An 18,054-nucleotide genomic window follows, 5' to 3' on the forward strand; every position below is an offset into this window, starting at 1 on the left:
ACATTAGAGTCTGTTTCTCTGGGTGAGTGCCCTGGCCTTTAAACCTTCCAATCCGGAGGAATGGATCTGCCACGCGAGGGGGGGTCTCTCATATTGAGCATCGCTCACCTGCCCCACAGCCCCCCACAGATCCACCAGCCCATCTACCGCGCTCCCTGCAGGCCAAAGGTCACATTGCGATCACTGGCCCTGAAGACCGGCCCACCAGGGACCACCGGGGCGGCCCACCAGGATTTCTCCCGATGCTCCAGGCAGCCAGTCCACCGCCACTCTGGGGGGGTCAGCACAGCTCTGGAGGAGGGTCAGCACAGAAACTCAGTCCTGGAGCAGTCGCTCTTGTAAGTCATCTGCGAGTCCAGGCTGGACCTGGAGCATAGGAGCTGCCTCTCTGAGTCTTGCCTGCGGGTCCACAGCTCGTTGGCGTGACCTCCCCCTCCGTTCGGAGTCCTCTGCTGCATCGACAGCGTCTCAAACTTCACATAGCTCTCCTTGGCCAGCTCCTCATGCAGCTCCGGTGTCGGGCTGGGCTTGGTGCAGTAGAGGCCGAGGATTTTGTAGACGAGCAGGGCGATGAGAGGCAACGCCACGGCACAGGCGGCGGCGCTGGCGATTATCAACAACTGGTTCTGAGCTTCGTCGTCGTCGATGTCCAGGAGCTCCGGGGTGTAGAACTCTGTACACGGGTCTTTCCCCGCCGGGCTCCCCTTCGCCACCAGGCACACGGAGTACCTCCGACCCGACGACAAGCCCTCCAGCAGGAGCTTACCGCTCCCGGCATCCGTGTTCTGCGTCTGCTTGGCGTCGTCCTCGTCGTAAGGGGAGTAGACCACCGTGAGCGGGGCGTCGCTGGGGAGTCCGTTGGCCGACCAGAGGAGCACGGCACTGTCCGCCGTCTCCTCCACCACCTCCAGGTCGGAGACAGTCTTCCAGACGTCGTCCTTCCTGCTGCTCTTCTCGTCCGCCGCCAGCTTCCTCCCGTTGCCCTGCTGGATCTTGGACGGCTTGACCGGGGCTCTGGTGGGGGCGGGTCTCCTCTTGGTGGTGGGGGCGGGGGTGGGCGGTGAGGTGGGGCTGGGGGTGGTGGTGGTGGTGGTGGTGGTGGTGGTGGTGGTGGTGGTGGAGGCCGGGGTGGTAGGGGAGGTGGGGGGGCTTGTGAGGGGGATGCTGGTTGTCGTCTCGCTGGGCGTGGCTGCCTCAGTGTCGGGGCTCGACGGCGGGGGGACAACGACAGTGGTGGTGGTCATGCCATCCACGACCAGGGTGATGGAGGACCATGCGTTGCCCGCGAAGTTCTTGGCCTTGCAGATGTACTCCCCCGCGTCCTTGAACAGGACCCCCTGCAGGCTGATGATGGACCAGCGGACCCCCTCTCCTGGAGACTCCTGGACCACTGGAGATAGAGGACCATAACAAAGACTTTAAAGGGGCAATCTGGGATTCAAACAACGACAATAAAGCGAGTCTTCCAGGCACTTTTTGGGGTAAACAGCTGAGGGATGGGGCTGGGGAAATGTACACTGCAAAAAGTCAACTCGCAAAAACAGCAAAAAGCTGCTATAAAATGGGGGAAATATTACTTAAAATAAAAATTATCTGCCAACTGAACAGGAAAATTTCACTTGTTAAAACAAGCAGTGTAACCACTCTTAATTTCATAGACGGAGCTATGGAGGAAAGGACTGACCATCCATTAGATCGTTGTAACCATGTTTTGAAGCTATGCAGTGTTTGCTGAAAATTATTCTTTTTAAAACAAGTTTATACTATATATTGGGTTATGATTAAGCCAGTTGAACTACGTTCACGAGGCATTTATCATTTATATTCTTAAAGTATGAATGGCTATACATCATTAAGTTCCAAAATGGATGTGTACCAATCCCAGACTGCCCCTTTAAGTGGATAATGATGATAATCTGCAGAGACTTGAGACAGAGCTTGTCTGTGAGCTAAAGATCGCCACACTTTACATCCATTCGTTCTGATACTAAATGGTCAAACCGTCCCTGCGATGGCCTGTGAGGTGGTCCAGTGGTCTAGCACCATGACCTGGGATGTCCAGTGGCCTAGCACCATGGCCTGTGTTCTAATCTAGGCCATGCCTTGCTGACACATACCATAGTAAATATTTTACTATCTAGTAAAAGAATGGGACTGCCCCACAAAACAAGCGGAGGGGAATGGAGGAGCTGAAGAGAACAGAGGAGAATTCAACATTGTACGCCCCCACACTATGGTATTCAGTCATATATACCACATATATATATACACACTATGGTATTCACTCAGCCATAGTCTAAATCTAGTCTGGCACTCCTGCATTATTGCTCTCCCCTCTCCTTCTCTCTCCTCTCTCCTGCTCTTCCTCTTTCCTCCTCTCTCCTCCCCTCTCCTCATCTCCTCCTCTCCCTCTCCTCCTCTCTCCCACTCCTTCTCTCTCCTCCTCTCTCCCCCTCTCTCCTCCCCTCTCTCTCCTCTCTCCTTCTCCATCCCTACCGTACCTGTGTCTTTGACCGGCCTTCCATCCGCCGTAGTCCAGATGAGGGTGGGTGTTGGGAGGCCTGTGGCGTCACACCTCAGCAGCACGTTGCTGCCCAGCGACGACGTCACCTTGGTGGCGGACATCATGACGGTGGGCTTCACACACTGGTCCAGCTCGGCCCGCTGGAACTGGACCCCGGCCAGGTTCTCAGGCCCGCTACAGGTCAGGAGCTGGTCCATCAGGACCACGGGGGTGTCGGACATCTTGGCGAGCTCGATCAGCTTGGAGACCCGGCAGTCACACATCCAAGGGTTGTCCTGAAGACCTAGACGTGAACACGGAGGAGATTGATCAATTTATTGTCATCTTATGACCTTGTCAGATTCAGATTCAATTTAATCATTCACTGACAGAGTACAAGGACAAAGACAACAAAATCGCCTTGTCAGTCTCAGCCCTGCTATACAGTATGCTTTGTACATTTTACATTGACATTTTTGACATTTAGCGGACGCCACAGGAGAAACAGTAAAGGGGGGTAGTAGATGTCTCAGGAGGGACAGTACAGGGGGGTAGTAGATGTCTCAGGAGAAACAGTACAGGGGGGTAGTAGAGGTCTCAGGAGGGACAGTTAAGGTGTAGCCTAAAGAGATGGGTCTTCAGTCTCCGGCGGAAGATTTTGTGATACAAGTAACCCATATCTGTTGAAGACAGACATGTCTACTCTTCATCAAAGTTATGGTGTTATATGACTACAGTAGTATCAGATTCTGTATAGAGGTTTACCTATCAACACAGCTTTCTCTGTCCATCCAACCGATAAAAACAGTATTCATTCCTGTCAATAGTGGTGGTGTGAATTGAATTCCTCCACATATTTCCCTCTACCCAAACCCTGTCTCTGTTGACTTGGGGGAAATTACTACTTCCGCGGAGTCCATCTGGGCCTTGTTATGACCGTCAACACAGCTTTAACCATCCAAAATGATTGGTCAGGACAGCTGGAGGCAGAGGTCAACACGCAATCAATCGTAGGGTGTGTCCTCAGATCAGGGCCTAAATGTTCTGCCTTCGGTGTGAACTGCCCGGCTGCTGGGATCCCCAGCTGTCTCAAGTTTGCGTGTACACGACGGAAATTCTGTACAAGAGCTCTTGTTTTTTTGGGACGTAAGAAGTGAGAGGCACTGGTCGATCAACCTGCACCGTAGCACTCAACCAGCTGTTCCCCCCCTAGCTGTGTGTTGATCAACAGCTTCACTATAGGCACTTATAGGTTAACATTATTAGCATCGATTAGCAATTGTGCTGCTGATCCAGACGTCTGTCATCTCATATGTTTAAAGGGCTGCTAAAAGGGGCAGTCTGGGATTCAAACAACAACGTAGTGGTCACCATGCCATTTAGGCATTAATGATCGCTAATGTTAGCCAATGGCGGCTGTAGCCATGTGAAGCCAAATGTGCAGTGTTACCAATAATTGTGGACTAATGTGTAAAGTAATTGTGACAGAGAAACGCCATGCCATCAAGTCCCTGAGGAAGCAGAACATCACATACCATCGCTGACCGGCACAGCAATGACAACAAGATGGTACAGTACCGCTACACCAGGGGATGCTGGTGGAGGTAGAAGATCGGAGGACCTCATTGTAATGCATGGAATAGAATGAGGAATGGGTATCAAGCACATGTGGTATCAAATGGTATCAAATACCATTCCTCATTCCATGCCATGCATCATGATTTCGCCTATCCTCCGATTTCGACCTCCACCAGCCTCCGTTGTACTACACAGTTAGCTGCTGGCTACATAATGTACCGGTACTCCTTTCCTAGCTAATGCTAGTATCTTTGTACAGCCTGTTATCTGGGATTTCCCTGTCAGACATACTGATAGACAGATAGGGACTTTGATCCCTGAGGGGAAATGTAGGCGTTGCAGCAGCTCAGACCAATAGACATTTGGGACCTTATACAGTAGGTAAGATTTAACATCCTCCAGCCTGACTCTGATCACCTATATCGAGCCAGCCAGACGTTTGGACATACTGTAGACACATTTGGACTCATGTCCTCTCTTACAAATGACATTAAAGGGTTGGTCCCCGGGGAGTAAAGCCTATTTATCACTGAGGATTTCCCTGAGACCAGCTTTCTCAGAACACACCCACACTCACACACACACACACACACACACACACACACACACACACGCTTACTGTACTTAAACATAGGTAGACCGACGCACACACATACAAACACCCACACCTGTACAGGTCATACATGCAGAAAACCCCCTAACTAGATTAGTATGCTGACACAGCACTGACACACACACACACATACACAGCATGCATGCACTTAAACACAGGTAGGCCTACACAGGCCTAAAAAAAGGTTTAGTAGAAGGCGATAGGGAGAAGGTTTTTTCTTCTATCAGTGGCCCCGGGCCCGAGCTAGATTACTCCTCCTGCAACGAATGGTGGATTGCTGATTCACATGCTTAGTATTCAAATGTATTGATTGTAAGTCGCTTTGGAATAAGGCGTCTGCTAAATGCCAAAAATGTAAAATGTAAATGTACACACACACAGACACACACACACAAACACATACACACACCTGTACAGGACATACATGCAGAAAACCCCCCAGATTAGTACTACATTAGTATGCTCTACACTACAGCTACAAACACCTGTAGCTCTACAGCTACAAACACGTTTCACAACACACAGGAATACGTTACGAAGACATGACTCATGTTTGATCTTCTAAAAGACACATTTCCCACTATTGAAAATAATGTTGACCAATAATCACTCTATATATTTATATTTCTACCTGTTCAACTTAGTTTAAGTGAAACTGACTAACACAGTACGACCTGTTGCCAAAGACCAGCTCAAATGTCGGCCTTGTGGTTCACTCATGATAAAGTCTAAGCAGCAAAACCTACTAACTTCTCATGAATGCAGGAATAGGGGATTCTGGTAGGTTTACATTTTTGACATTTATTATGCTTTTATCCAAAGCGACTTACTTACATTTGTCTAAGTAAGTGAATCATCTATCCATCAGTCATAGCAAGAGAAAGTAATCTATGCTAGGGCCAGGGGGCCATTGGCAGTTATAATGGTAGAATAGAATGGAAGAATAAGAATATATATGGTAGCATTTTGTTGCTAGAGAAATTCTAAGGATTCTACTTAGGAAGTGCTTAGTGAAATTGTAATAACACAATAATAACATGTTTTCACAATAATTACGTGTTTGTTTCTTTTCGATTCATCAACAACCACTGCTATAGTTAGTTAAAAATTACGTTGAATTATTTGAATGCTTGTTACATGCTTGTTACATGCTAGTTACGTTGAATCCAAAATAAACAAATATGTTTATTATTATTGTGTGATTACAATTCAAAGTAATTATCCAATGGCAAAAGTGCCATGAAATAAACGACCAGCGACGTTCCCGAATATATGATTCCAGGGAACACAGTGTATCGTCCTTAGAGAAAGCCTGGCTAATCCTGTTTCTCCTTCAAGCTGGCCATCATATACAACAGGCTGCTCCTCGGGGATTAGCTACCCTGCCCTCACCCTCTTATCCATATCCCCATCTGCAAGCTGGGCAGACAAAGTCTGGGATTTACAGACCGTAGGCCGTTGTGTACAGTAGCAGTCATGGTGGCCTGTGGAGCCGAGCCGTATCAAAGGATAGTTGTAGTTGGTGATTTCCTGTTGTCATCTGTCCACCACTCTTCATTGAACCCGTAAGCAGGTCAACCAGGATTAAAGTCTGTCTGTTTACATGTGTGATTCAAGGCCGAAATAATACAAATAAAATAATAAACTAAAACAAAGTTTACATTTAAAAAATAAATTAAAAAAATACTAATCTGATTGGTCAAAGCCGGATGCATAATAACTTTATCCCCCACCCAACTCCCCCACCCCATGGAGGTGTATCAGTGATTGGTTGCTATGGTGACCTGATGAGATGATTTCTACGGGCCTTTAATGGCTGGGGATACTCCTGTGTAAATAACCGGTCGCCAGTGGCAACAGGGTCTCCAAGTCAATTATACATTGACTCTGTTCACCATGACCAGTGACGTACTTTAGGTCACTCTTAATCAATGCATTGTGCTTCACAATAAGGAGGATGGGCTCATTGTAATGTATGGAACGGAATCAAATGCACGTGAGCTCGTCCTCCGATTTCCACCTCCACCAGTCTCCCCTGGCTGAACTCTCTCCCCCCTAGCCTCTAACCGAGAGGTGGCCAATCGTATGTGAGGTTGTGTCTTGTGTTCCAACCAAGCATCATCCAACCACACATGATGATACTAACCCACTAATTAAGATGATTAGTTGATTGATTGAATCACTGCTTGGCTGGAGCACACGCCTGGCGTCACATTGACCCTTCCAGAGTTACCATGCCAACAGACTTCAACAGTCTCAGAGACGTCAGATGTCTCAGAGAATAAAGCAGGGTAATATACCCACCTCTATCCCACACCTAACCCCGAGAGGGGAGGCTGGTGGAGGTAGAAATCGGAGGACGGGCTCATTGCAACGCATGGAACGGAATGAGGAACGGTATCAAACCGTGCGTTAAAATTAGCCCGTCCTCCGATTTCTACCTCCACCAGCCTCCCCGGAACCCCAACCACCTCCTCTCTCTTCCCTTGAGCCCATATATGAAATAGGATTTTACTTTTACTGGGCAATTTGTCAATTCCAATCTTCTACCATCTTTGCCTAACCTCTAACCCCTAACCTCTGACCTCCTACCCCCTACCCCTCTCCCCCCTTACCCAGCACGGTTTTCTGCGACCCGGTGAGGGAGGCGAGGGGCACGCCGTTGAAGGGCGGCCAGATGTCCATGAGGTCGGAGGGCAGCGTGGCCAGCCTGTTGCTGGACACGTCCAGGTAGGTAATGTTGACCAGGTAGGGCGAGGCCTCCACGGGGATGCCGGTCAGCCTGTTGTTGTGCAGGTCCAGGGTCCTCAGGCTGGGCATCTCCCTCAGTGCCTCCCAGGGGAACGTGGAGATCATGTTCCCGTCCAGGCGCAGTTCGTGGAGGACCTTGAGGTTGTAGAAGCTTCCGGGGTCCACGGAGCTGATGGAGTTGTAGGTGACCCACAGGTAGCGCAGGTCCGACAGGTAGTAGAAGGCCTCGGCGGGGATGCGGCGCACCACCGTCTTCTCCACGCGCAGCTTCACCGTGTCCACGGGGACGTTGACGGGGATGTCCGACATGTCGGGGTCATTGCACAGGACCGACCTGAGGGGGAAAAAACTGATTCAGAACTGTTGCTTATGCTTCCTTATCCTGCCTAAGCTACCTTAAGCTACCTTATACTATCTTATGCTAAATTAGCTACCTTATTCTGCCTTATGCTACCTGATGCTACATAAGCTACCGTAAGCTACTTTTTGCTACCTTATGCTACCGTAAGCTACCTTATGCTACCGTAGCTACCTCATGGTTACTCATTAGTTACTTATATATATATCTATCATTTATTTATTTGTTTATTTATTTTCATGTCTGGGTCTGATGGTGGAGGGGTGAGGTGGTGGAGGGGTGAGGTGGTGGAGGGTGCAGGGTCGAGGGACAGGTGGTGGAGGGTGGAGACAGGGGTGAGTTGGTGGTGGAGGTGGTGGAGGGTGGAGGGAGGGGTGAGATGGTGGAGGGTGGAGGTGGTGAAGGGGTGAGGTGGTGGAGGGTGCAGGGTGGAAGGAGAGGTGGTGGAGGGTGGAGGGAGGGGTGAGTTGGTGGTGGAGGTGGTGGAGGGGTGAGGTGGTGGAGGGTGCAGGGTGGAAGGAGAGGTGGTGGAGGGTGGAGGCAGGAGTGAGATGGTGGAGGTGTGAAGTAGTGGAGGGTACAGGGTGGAGGGAGGAGTGAGGTGGAGGGAGGGGTGAGGGGATCGAGGGGTGAGGTATTGGAGGTTTATGCTACCTATGCTTGTTTATTAACCTTGATTGATATGCTACCCATGTAGCTGTTCTCATTGTAATGTCAAGTCATTGTAATGTCAAGTAGTGGTCATAGCCCTTTTGAGGGGAATACATTGATAATCTCTGGATACTACTGCATTTCTGGGAAAGCTAGTCGTTGTACTTACAAGCTTTCACAGGCCTCTCAGCCCCCCCACCTCACCAGACTGAACTTGTTCTATGGTGTAGCTGCGTCTGTGAGGTGGTGGATGGAGGGGTGAGGTGGTGGAGGGTACAGGGTGGAGGGAGGGGTGAGGTGGTGGAGGGGTGAGGTGGTGGAGGGGTGCGGTGGTGGAGGGGTGAGGTGGTGGAGGGGTGCAGGGTGGAGGGGAGGTTGAGGTGAGGTGGTGGATGGAGGGGTGAGGTGGTGGAGGGGTACAGGGTGGAGGGAGGGGTGAGGTGGTGGAGGGGTACAGGGTGGAGGGAGGGGTGAGGTGGTGGAGGGGTACAGGGTGAAGGGAGGGGTGAGTTGGTGGAGGGGTGATGTGGTGGAGGGAGGGGGAGGTGGTGGGGTGGTGGAGGGGTGGGGTGGTGGAGGACGGAGGTGGTGGAGGGGTGGGGTGGTGGAGGGGTGGGGTGGTGGAGGGGTGAGGTGGTGGAGGGGTGGGGTGGTGGAGGGGTGGGGTGGTGGAGGGGTGGGGTGGAGGGAGGGGTGAGGTAGTGGAGGGGTGAGGTGGTGGAGGGGTGAGGTGGTGGAGGGGTGGGGTGGTGGAGGGGTGGGGTGGTGGAGGGGTACAGGGTGGAGGGAGGGGTGAGGTGGTGGAGGGGTGGGGTGGTGGAGGGGTGGGGTGGTGGAGGGAGGGGGAGGTGGTGGAGGGTACAGGGTGGAGGGAGAAGTGGTGGAGGTTGGAGGCAGGGGTGAGATGGTGGAGGGGTGAGGTGGTGGAGGGGTGAGGTGGTGGAGGGTGCAGGGTCGAGGGAGAGGTGGTGGAGGGTGGAGACAGGGGTGAGTTGGTGGTGGAGGTGGTGGAGGGAGGGCGGAGGTGGTGAAGGGGTGAGGTGGTGGTGGAGGTGTGAGATGGTGGAGGTGTGAGGTAGTGGAGGGTACAGGGTGGAGGGAGGAGTGAGGTGGAGGGAGGGGTGAGAGGATCGAGGGGTGAGGTATTGGAGGGTAGCGGGTGGAGGGAGGGGTGGTGGAGGGTAGAAGGTGGATGGAGAGGTGTGGTAGTGGAGGGTACAGGGTGGAGGGAGGGGTGAGGTGGTGGTGGGTACAGACAGGGTGGAGGGTGGAGTGAGGTGGTGGTGGGTACAGACAGGGTAGAGGGAGGGGTGAGGCGGTGGAGGGTACAGGGTGGAGGGAGGGGTGAGGTGGTGGTGGGTACAGACAGGGTGGAGGGTGGAGTGAGGTGGTGGTGGGTACAGACAGGGTGGAGGGAGGGGTGAGGTGGTGGTGGGTACAGACAGGGTGGAGGGTGGAGTGAGGGGGTGGAGGGAGGGGTGTGGTAGTGGAGGGTATAGGGTGGATGGAGGGGTGTGGTAGTGGAGGGTATAGGGTGGATGGAGGGGTGAGGTGGTGGAGGGTACAGGGTGGAGGGAGGAGTGAGGTGGAGGGAGGGGTGAGGGGATCGAGGGGTGAGGTATTGAAGGGTAGCGGGTGGAGGGAGGGGTGGTGGAGGGTAGAAGGTGGATGGAGAGGTGTGGTAGTGGAGGGTACAGGGTGGAGGGAGGGGTGAGGCGGTGGAGGGTACAGGGTGGAGGGAGGGGTGAGGTGGTGGTGGGTACAGCCAGGATGGAGGGTGGAGGGAGGGGTGTGGTAGTGGAGGGTATAGGGTGGATGGAGGGGTGAGGTGGTGGAGGGCCTACCTCGTTTCATCTATATAATAATAATAATAATTATTATTATTATAATAATAAGCCATTTAGCTGACGCTTTTTTCAGTGAGCGAATACACTTTTCAGTATGGTCCGAGCAGGAATCAAGCCCACAACCTAAGAGTTGTTAGCGCCATGCTCTACCAAGAAATGTGTGAAAACTGGAAATGTATACTGTACATATCTCAGTTAATCTTTACATTTCCTGGTGTGATGGGAAATATGCACAAATAGATTTCGCAGGATATTCATACATTTCCTGTTTTTCACACATTTCCCATAGCATAAACTACACTTGTAGCTAGACACTAGTGCAATGTAAATCTCTAAGGAAAATATTAAAATAGGTGATATTAAAATAGGTGAAATTTTATTATTTTAAAAGATATCATGCTCTTTTATCTACAATATACTCAAACAGACAGTATTAAACATTTGACGTGTTCCAGGGGAGACTGGTGGAGGTAGAAATTGGGGGAAAGGCTCGTTGTAATGGAACCAGGAATGGTATCAAACACGTGTGTCAGCCTCCCCTGTGTGCAGCAATATGGAAATGTAGCCATAGAGAGGTAGGGATGATTGAGTAGATAAAGCAAGTGTATTGTGCCGTCACTGGGTTAAGGTGTGTTTTAAAGGCATTAGAGAGAGAGGTAATAACTATGGAAGTTAATAATATCATTCTCAAAGTGCTAAGTTAGTTATTTGCTTCTGTAAGGCTCCATTTTGGGCCCCGGCTAAAGCTGCTGTCAACACAGACATGTGACAGGTAATGCTCTAAGCCTCGCCGAGTTTTAAAGCAAAATGGAGGATAAGATTGTCTTGTATCAGCCTTCCAGTGTTACTATAACTTCAATAGATATATAACAATTTATTATGGAATATTTTTGTTTGTTTGTTTTTTTGTTAGTAAATAAACTTGCAAAAGAGTCATGGTCCAAGACGGTAGCAGTCAACAGCAACCACTCCTCTCCATGAACTACAGTCTCGTACCTGGCTCCACTCCTCTATGAACGACTACAGTCTCCTACCTGGCTCCCGTGCCTTCGCCTCGTCCGTGGGAAACGCAGGTGCACTGGGACGGGCAGAAGGAGTGGGCCACGCTTAGGCAGCACACAAAGACGTGGACGTACAGCAGACGATGCATGATGGCTTCACCGGACCGGACCGGACCCCCCACCGCTCACATCAACTCCACCTCCTCGGGGGAGACACCAGAAGAGAATACATCCAGATTCATTTAGGAAGGAGATGGGGAAAAAGAAAAAAACACAGTTTTTTTTAATGGAGGACGATAAAAGAGATAGTCCTGTATGGTCCCACACGCGACTTAGAGGTGCTTACAGGTGATTCATCGCGAAGGAAGGGGTGAGGAGGAAGGGGGAGGAGGGAGGTTGGGGTGAGATTAGCAGAGGATTTTACACGGCAGACTAGGTCACGCAAGCCGCGAGGGGGGGGGCGGGCGGGGTGAGTGGGAGGCGGGTGCTAATCGGCTGACACTTTCCTGTCTGTCAGGGGAGGTTCCCTCCCTCCTCTCCCGCCATCCTCTCTGCCCTCTCTATACGGCCTTCAACTCTGCCCATCAACCCCTCCACCCCAGCAACTCCATCGTAAAGTTTGCAGACGACACCACCGTGGTGGGCTGCATCTCGGGGGGGGGACGAGGCGTCGTACAGGGATGAGGTAGAGCAGCTGAGCAAGCTGAGCAAGGTTAACAACCTGCTGCTGAACCAGTCAAAGACCCAGGAAATCATCGTGGACTTCAGGAGGAAAAAATCTGAGGTCCAGCCCCTGCTCATCGACGGAGAGAGCGTGGAGAGAGTCTCAACCCTCCGATTCCTGGGGGTGCACATACAGGATGACCTGTCCTGGAAGAACAACACAGCAGCCACCATCAAGAAGGCACAACAGCGGCTCTACTTCCTGAGAGTCCTCAGGAAGGAACACAACAAGCAGGAGATACTGGTGGCCTTCTACCGCTGCGCAGTGGAGAGCATCCTCACCTACTGCATCTGCAACTGGTTCTCCAGCTGCACAACCGCAGAGAGAAATGCGCTACAGAGAGTCGTGAGAACAGCCCAGAAGATCACCGGCGCCCCCCTCCCCTCTCTGGAAGAGCTGTACAACACACGCTGCCTCAGGAAGGCCTCCAAGATCTCCAGATACCCATCCCACCCTGGGTACGAACACCAGCTCAGTCATCTTAAAACCCAAGCTGCAGGGTGTATGTCTTCTGGCTTTGTGTGTGTGTGTGTGTGTGTTTGTGTGTGTGTATGTGCATGTGTGCGTGTGCACGTGTATGTGTCTAGAGTATCTGTGTATGTATCCTTGTCCTGTTGACGTGTGTGTTTGTGCGTTACTTCCGGCTGCCCTCGAAAAGGCGGTACAGGACCATGGCCGCAAGGACAAACAGACTGAAGCTCAGCTTCTACCCCAGGGCCATCCAGGCCCTGAACACAGCAAAGACCTAGGTTCTGGGCCCTGGACAGTCTGGACGGATTGATGGCAGCTGCTGGATTGAAAAAATCAGGTGTAGTGCTGAGGCACAAAGGTGTACATTTCAAGCCTGCAAACTGCGACACTTTAAATGAATGTGCAATAACACTATGTGCAATATGACAACCCTAGTCGTTTTATCTGTACAGTATAGTATAGTGGATAGTGTACATAGCCTTTATTTATGTAAACCAGCTCCTTTCCCTTCTTGTTTTTTTAGTTATTTTTTCTTTCCTAGCACCAGGGGAGCCACCCCTCCCAAATTTCGTTGTTTGGTACCTGTACTATAGCAATGACAATAAAGACCATTCATTCATTCATTCATTCATTCATTCATTCATTCATTCATTCATTCATGTCCCTGCCCGCCCCAGCCCTGTCCCTCCCAGCCCAACCCCGACCAACCCCTACCTTCCCCACTTGACGATTCCCCCTGCCAATGTCATGGCACTGGTGACTGCCCCCCATCCTCTGAGCCAATCAGGGCCACCCGCCCGCTGACCAGTAGCGTGAGGGACCTGTGAGTGACACAATGGTGCAGTCTGGAGTCTGGGGGGTGATTTCAAGTTAAAGTTTTATTGTTACTATATTGTTATTATCACAAGTGTAAGAGAGTAAAATTCTTAGGCTTTGGTTCCTGACATTGCAGCACAAAACAATAAGGCAATAGCCATAAGTCAAGATAAAAAAGTGACAATAGTAGTACAGGAAATGCCGAATAAGACAGGATACAATTAGCAGTACAAATAGTAAATAAAATAGATAGTTCAAGTAGTAAAGTGACTGTGAGCTCAAGGTTTAGGTAGACCGTATGCATGGGATGGGCTTGTCCATGAGCCTGATCTCTTGGGGGAAGTAGCTGTTGGTTAGCCTCTGGGTTTTGAGGCTCCGGAAGAGGCTTCATCTTTTGGACGGCATCGGTTCACACAGTTCAACAGTGGTGGCTGGGGTGGGTGGAGGGGGAGACCAAACTGTTTAGAAAACAGTTTTTAAACCAAACAGGCTAGAATGGACAGACAGACAGACAAGCAGACAAGACAGAGAGGGGTGGAGGGGTAAGGCAAACTGTACCTGGCTGAGGCAGGCAGGCAGGCTGGCAGGCAGGCAGGCTGGCAGGCAGGCTGGCTGGCAGGCAGGCAGGCAGACAGACAGACAGACAGGTCCATAACATGGCTTCAGGAACACATTGAACATACAGTACATCCTGTCAACACAGCCATACTGTAGGTAGAGTCTGAGAGAGGTGCTATGTTACACTCACCATATTTACAAACAATGCATGAATACCTACAGAGTATCTGACTTGAGACAGACACCTGTGACATATATGGATATGATATGATATGTTCATGTTTAGGGTCTAATATGTGCTTAAACATGCCTAAAACATACATGATGAACTTTCCATAAGAGACTTCCTCCTACCACTATAGGCCAGGTGACTATATCACAGATAGAAGAGAATTTGAGTTGAATGAGGTCCACCAGTTATCTAAGAGGTGTGAGATTCCCATCTGCTGTGCAGAAATGGACTCTTCACACCAGGGGAGGCTGGTGGAGGTAGAAATCGGAGGACGGGCTCATTGGAAAGCATGGAATAGAATAAGGAATAGTATCCACATGTTTGAGTCTATTCCTTGCATTCCAATGAGCCCGTCTTCTGATTTCTACTTCCACCAGCCTCCCCTGCTTCACGCATATTTATTGTTTGATATGGTGAACACACCAGAACAGACGCAGGACACCTTTATGAGATGGGTGAAGCTGTCGTGGAAAAATGAAGGATATGTTATTATTCATTATTTGAGTTATGTAAACATGCTCTTTCAGATATACAATGTTCCTTTGCTGCTGGCCAGACCTCAGTCCAGACTCCAGACAAGACAGAGATCACCACCCGCTGGTGAGTATACAGTATGGCAGTTGGTCGACTGGACATACCATAACTGTAAACAGCAGGAAATCGGGAGTTAGGAACGGTGTCGAACACGTGTTTGATGCCATTCCCTATTCCATTCCCTGAATTACAATGAGCCCGTCCTCCGATTTCTATCTGCACCCGCCTCCCCTGGTAGGTTGTAATAGACTCAAACGACGAGACCTATCAAAGAATGTTTGGCAAATCTTGACGTGAATAACAGTGGCGGCTGGTGCTAACATTTTTGGGTGGGGCACAGCAGTGTTTCCTCCAGGATTTTTCACATTAGTGGCGGGGGGGGGGTCCTCGATTTTTTTTTTCGCGTGCACGATTTTTTTCCCGCGTGCACACGCATAAAACGCGCACTGGCGCTCAAAACAAAGACGTAATTTCACTTTACCCACGCAATACCCACTTAAACATGTGTGAGGATACGTAACGGCGTTTTGTGACAGAACTTTCACTTTCATTCATGAAATTCACCCCGTCTGTGTTACGAAGCACTTGAATTTTGGACCATTGCGACTGACTATAGCTCATATATTATTACTAACACCAGAAGACAAGACATACAAACTGTGGTGAGCTACATTGCTTGTGTAACATTAACTAGTATCTATCCATTTTTCACTCATACACGGCCGGAAAAGTGAACAGAAATACAACGCTGACTTACGGTGGTATCTTGCGGCTGTCTTCACAAAGAGCTCCAGGATGCTTTCGCTTGAGGTGCTCGTTCATTGCAGATGTACTCCTGTGATAGGCCATTTCATTTCTGCACAGTTTACAGACCACCACATTGTTTTGTTTTTTTGTAAAAGCCGGAAATTGCAAAACGTCACGTTTGACGTCAGACTTAACAACCGGATATTCAGGACGCACATTTTTGCGCCCCGGCCTAGAAACAGCTCACGGCCTAGTGAGACAGCTCACGTGTAAGCGAAAAGTATTCGGCCTGCCATAGACTGGCATTGACCGGAGCCCCGACGCCTCCCCCTATGTATTTTACCAGTGAATTTTACACACACACAGATAAAATGTTTATTGTATTGGAGGATTTTTAATGAATGCTGATAGGCGCCGACAGAATATCAGCCGCATTTTGTGAATAAACAATGTTTCTTTTTTAAAAAAAAAAATACAAATCGCAACTAGGAAGTGAAGGTGGGGAACTAGGAAGTGAAGGTGGGGGCGGCGCCCCAGCGCCCTCTATCGGCCAACCGCCACTGGTGAATAACCTCGGGTCAGGAACCTGCATTGTAGTTTTCCTGTCTCACAATATTGTATTCTGAATTCTGGATCTGATTCTGATTCTGATTCTGAATACTGATTCAGACTGTCAGTCAGTCAGACTGACGTGCAGGTGTGTCTGTACAGGAGGACCAAAAAAACAACACTGAGACACAGGGTGTATTTATTAACAAGTACACAAGTGAATTTTATTTATGCAAGCAAATTTTGATCCTACAGGTCAGAAAAGCCACTTCAAGCTGTTGGCACATGTATGTACAAAACAGAGTTAATTTAACGCCTGCTACTACGCATTCTCTGTGAACGTACAAAAGACTAATAGGAAGAGGAAGCAGAAAGCATCGTCGGGGTCATCACTGAATAAGCAACATTGGTACAAGAATCAGTCATGGTTCATGGCTCATCACAAACTAAATAGACACAAATCAATCCATCACTACGGTTCTAATATCAGTAGCATAATGCGGTTAGCGTGGGAGGTCTTAGTATACTGCACATAAACAAAGGGTTGACCCAACAAGACAGTCAAAAAGTGTAGAAAATAAAAGAGTGAAATCAAATGACTTTGAGTCAATAATACTATACCATTAAATGCATGTCCATGCCACGAAAAACATCTAGATTCACAGTCTTTAGCTAACGGTACAGTTATCCAACTCATGGTTGAACACCAATGCGCTTACACCTAGATAGAGCACATAAATGGTCAAATAAGTGCACAAAACTAGCTCGTAGTTAGAAATACTGACAAAACAAATATTGCCAGGCAATGGAATGGTCGATAGGCCACCATCGTACAGCAGACCTATTGGCTTAATGATGTGTAAGCAAGACAATCAGACTTTTACTGTCATGAACAAAATTACTTACAAACACTTTTCTTACGTCTGATAAACCCACCAAAAAGTGCCATAACACCAACAAGGTTTTCTTTTTTTCTTTTTTTTTATCGTCAAGATTCTTGTACGACTGATGACGGAGGGTGGATTCAACCACAGTGATCTTCTTTTTTTTAATTCTCATAATGATGAATTGTCCTGAAATTGAAGTGCTTAACATAATAAGTATGCATTTATATATCAATATATACAGTGCAGAGATCTGCCAAAAAACTTGTTTCATACTAGTATTTATAAAGATTCACTTTAAGAAATTAAAAAAGGGCTTATGAAAACATGTTTGCATGTGCTTATGTGGCGCTTATGATGATCAAAGACAATGGAGTCATTCACATAGCTTTAAATTGACAAGGTGCCCTGCGTATCATAAAATAATCCAGAGTTTATCATTTTAGCGACTAATCCCGTCTTTGATATTGACCGAGGTCAATGTTCCCTGTTTAACAGGCTTGGCACAACTAGCAAATATATGGTTTATTCTAATAATAATTTGGTAACATCTTGTAACGTGTAACTGCAGTTAGAAAAAACAGTTGATAGTCAGATTTGAATTCCTTCACTTCATAGTGATTGAGATCCCTGGCAGTATACTCATATTTGAAGGCTTCATAAGCGATATACTGCAGTTCCCCTATGAGAATGATATCTAAAATATGTTTTTAGTCTTCAAAAAACCGATCACTCATTCATGTACATAAAGTAGTTGTTTAAAATTAGATTTTTAGACACACAAACATGAGAAATGTGCTTGAAACCCTTTAAAGCCCCTACTGACCCCCTCAAACAAAATGGAGAGAAATAAATAATACACCAAAAGAATATGACACTTGTTGAAATTATTTTTGTAAAATCATTAAAAAATATATATCTTCCAAAGTGTTTTACTTTTAAAATACTGGCCAATTGCTACTACTACTACTACTACTACTACTACTACTACTACTACTACTACTACTACTACTACTACTACTACTACTACTGCTACTACTACTACTACTACTACTACTACTACTACTACTACTACTACTACTACTACTACTACTACTACTGCTACTACTACTACTACTACTACTACTACTACTACTACTACTACTACTACTACTACTACTACTACTACTACTACTTCTACTACTTCTAATTCTAATACTACTACTACTTCTAATTCTTCTTCAAAACTACCTATCTA

The 18,054-nt window shown here is 48.4% G+C and overlaps 1 protein-coding gene across 1 annotated transcript; it reads right to left on the minus strand.

Annotated features, from left to right (window-relative positions):
- Positions 1 to 302: 302 nt before the first annotated feature.
- Positions 303 to 11,451, minus strand: lrit3a (info leucine-rich repeat, immunoglobulin-like and transmembrane domains 3a; the record flags this gene model as incomplete). Its single annotated transcript, XM_080526971.1, has 5 exons — positions 303 to 1,034; positions 1,194 to 1,390; positions 2,502 to 2,807; positions 7,310 to 7,779; positions 11,336 to 11,451. 5 exons carry the CDS (start codon positions 11,449 to 11,451, stop codon positions 303 to 305), a joined length of 1,821 nt encoding a protein of 606 aa, XP_080383097.1.
- Between the last annotated feature and the right edge of the window lie 6,603 nt (positions 11,452 to 18,054).

The sequence above is a fragment of the Nansenia antarctica genome (assembly GCF_963989245.1).
Source record: "Nansenia antarctica genome assembly, chromosome: 3".
Lineage (NCBI taxonomy): Eukaryota > Metazoa > Chordata > Actinopteri > Argentiniformes > Microstomatidae > Nansenia > Nansenia antarctica.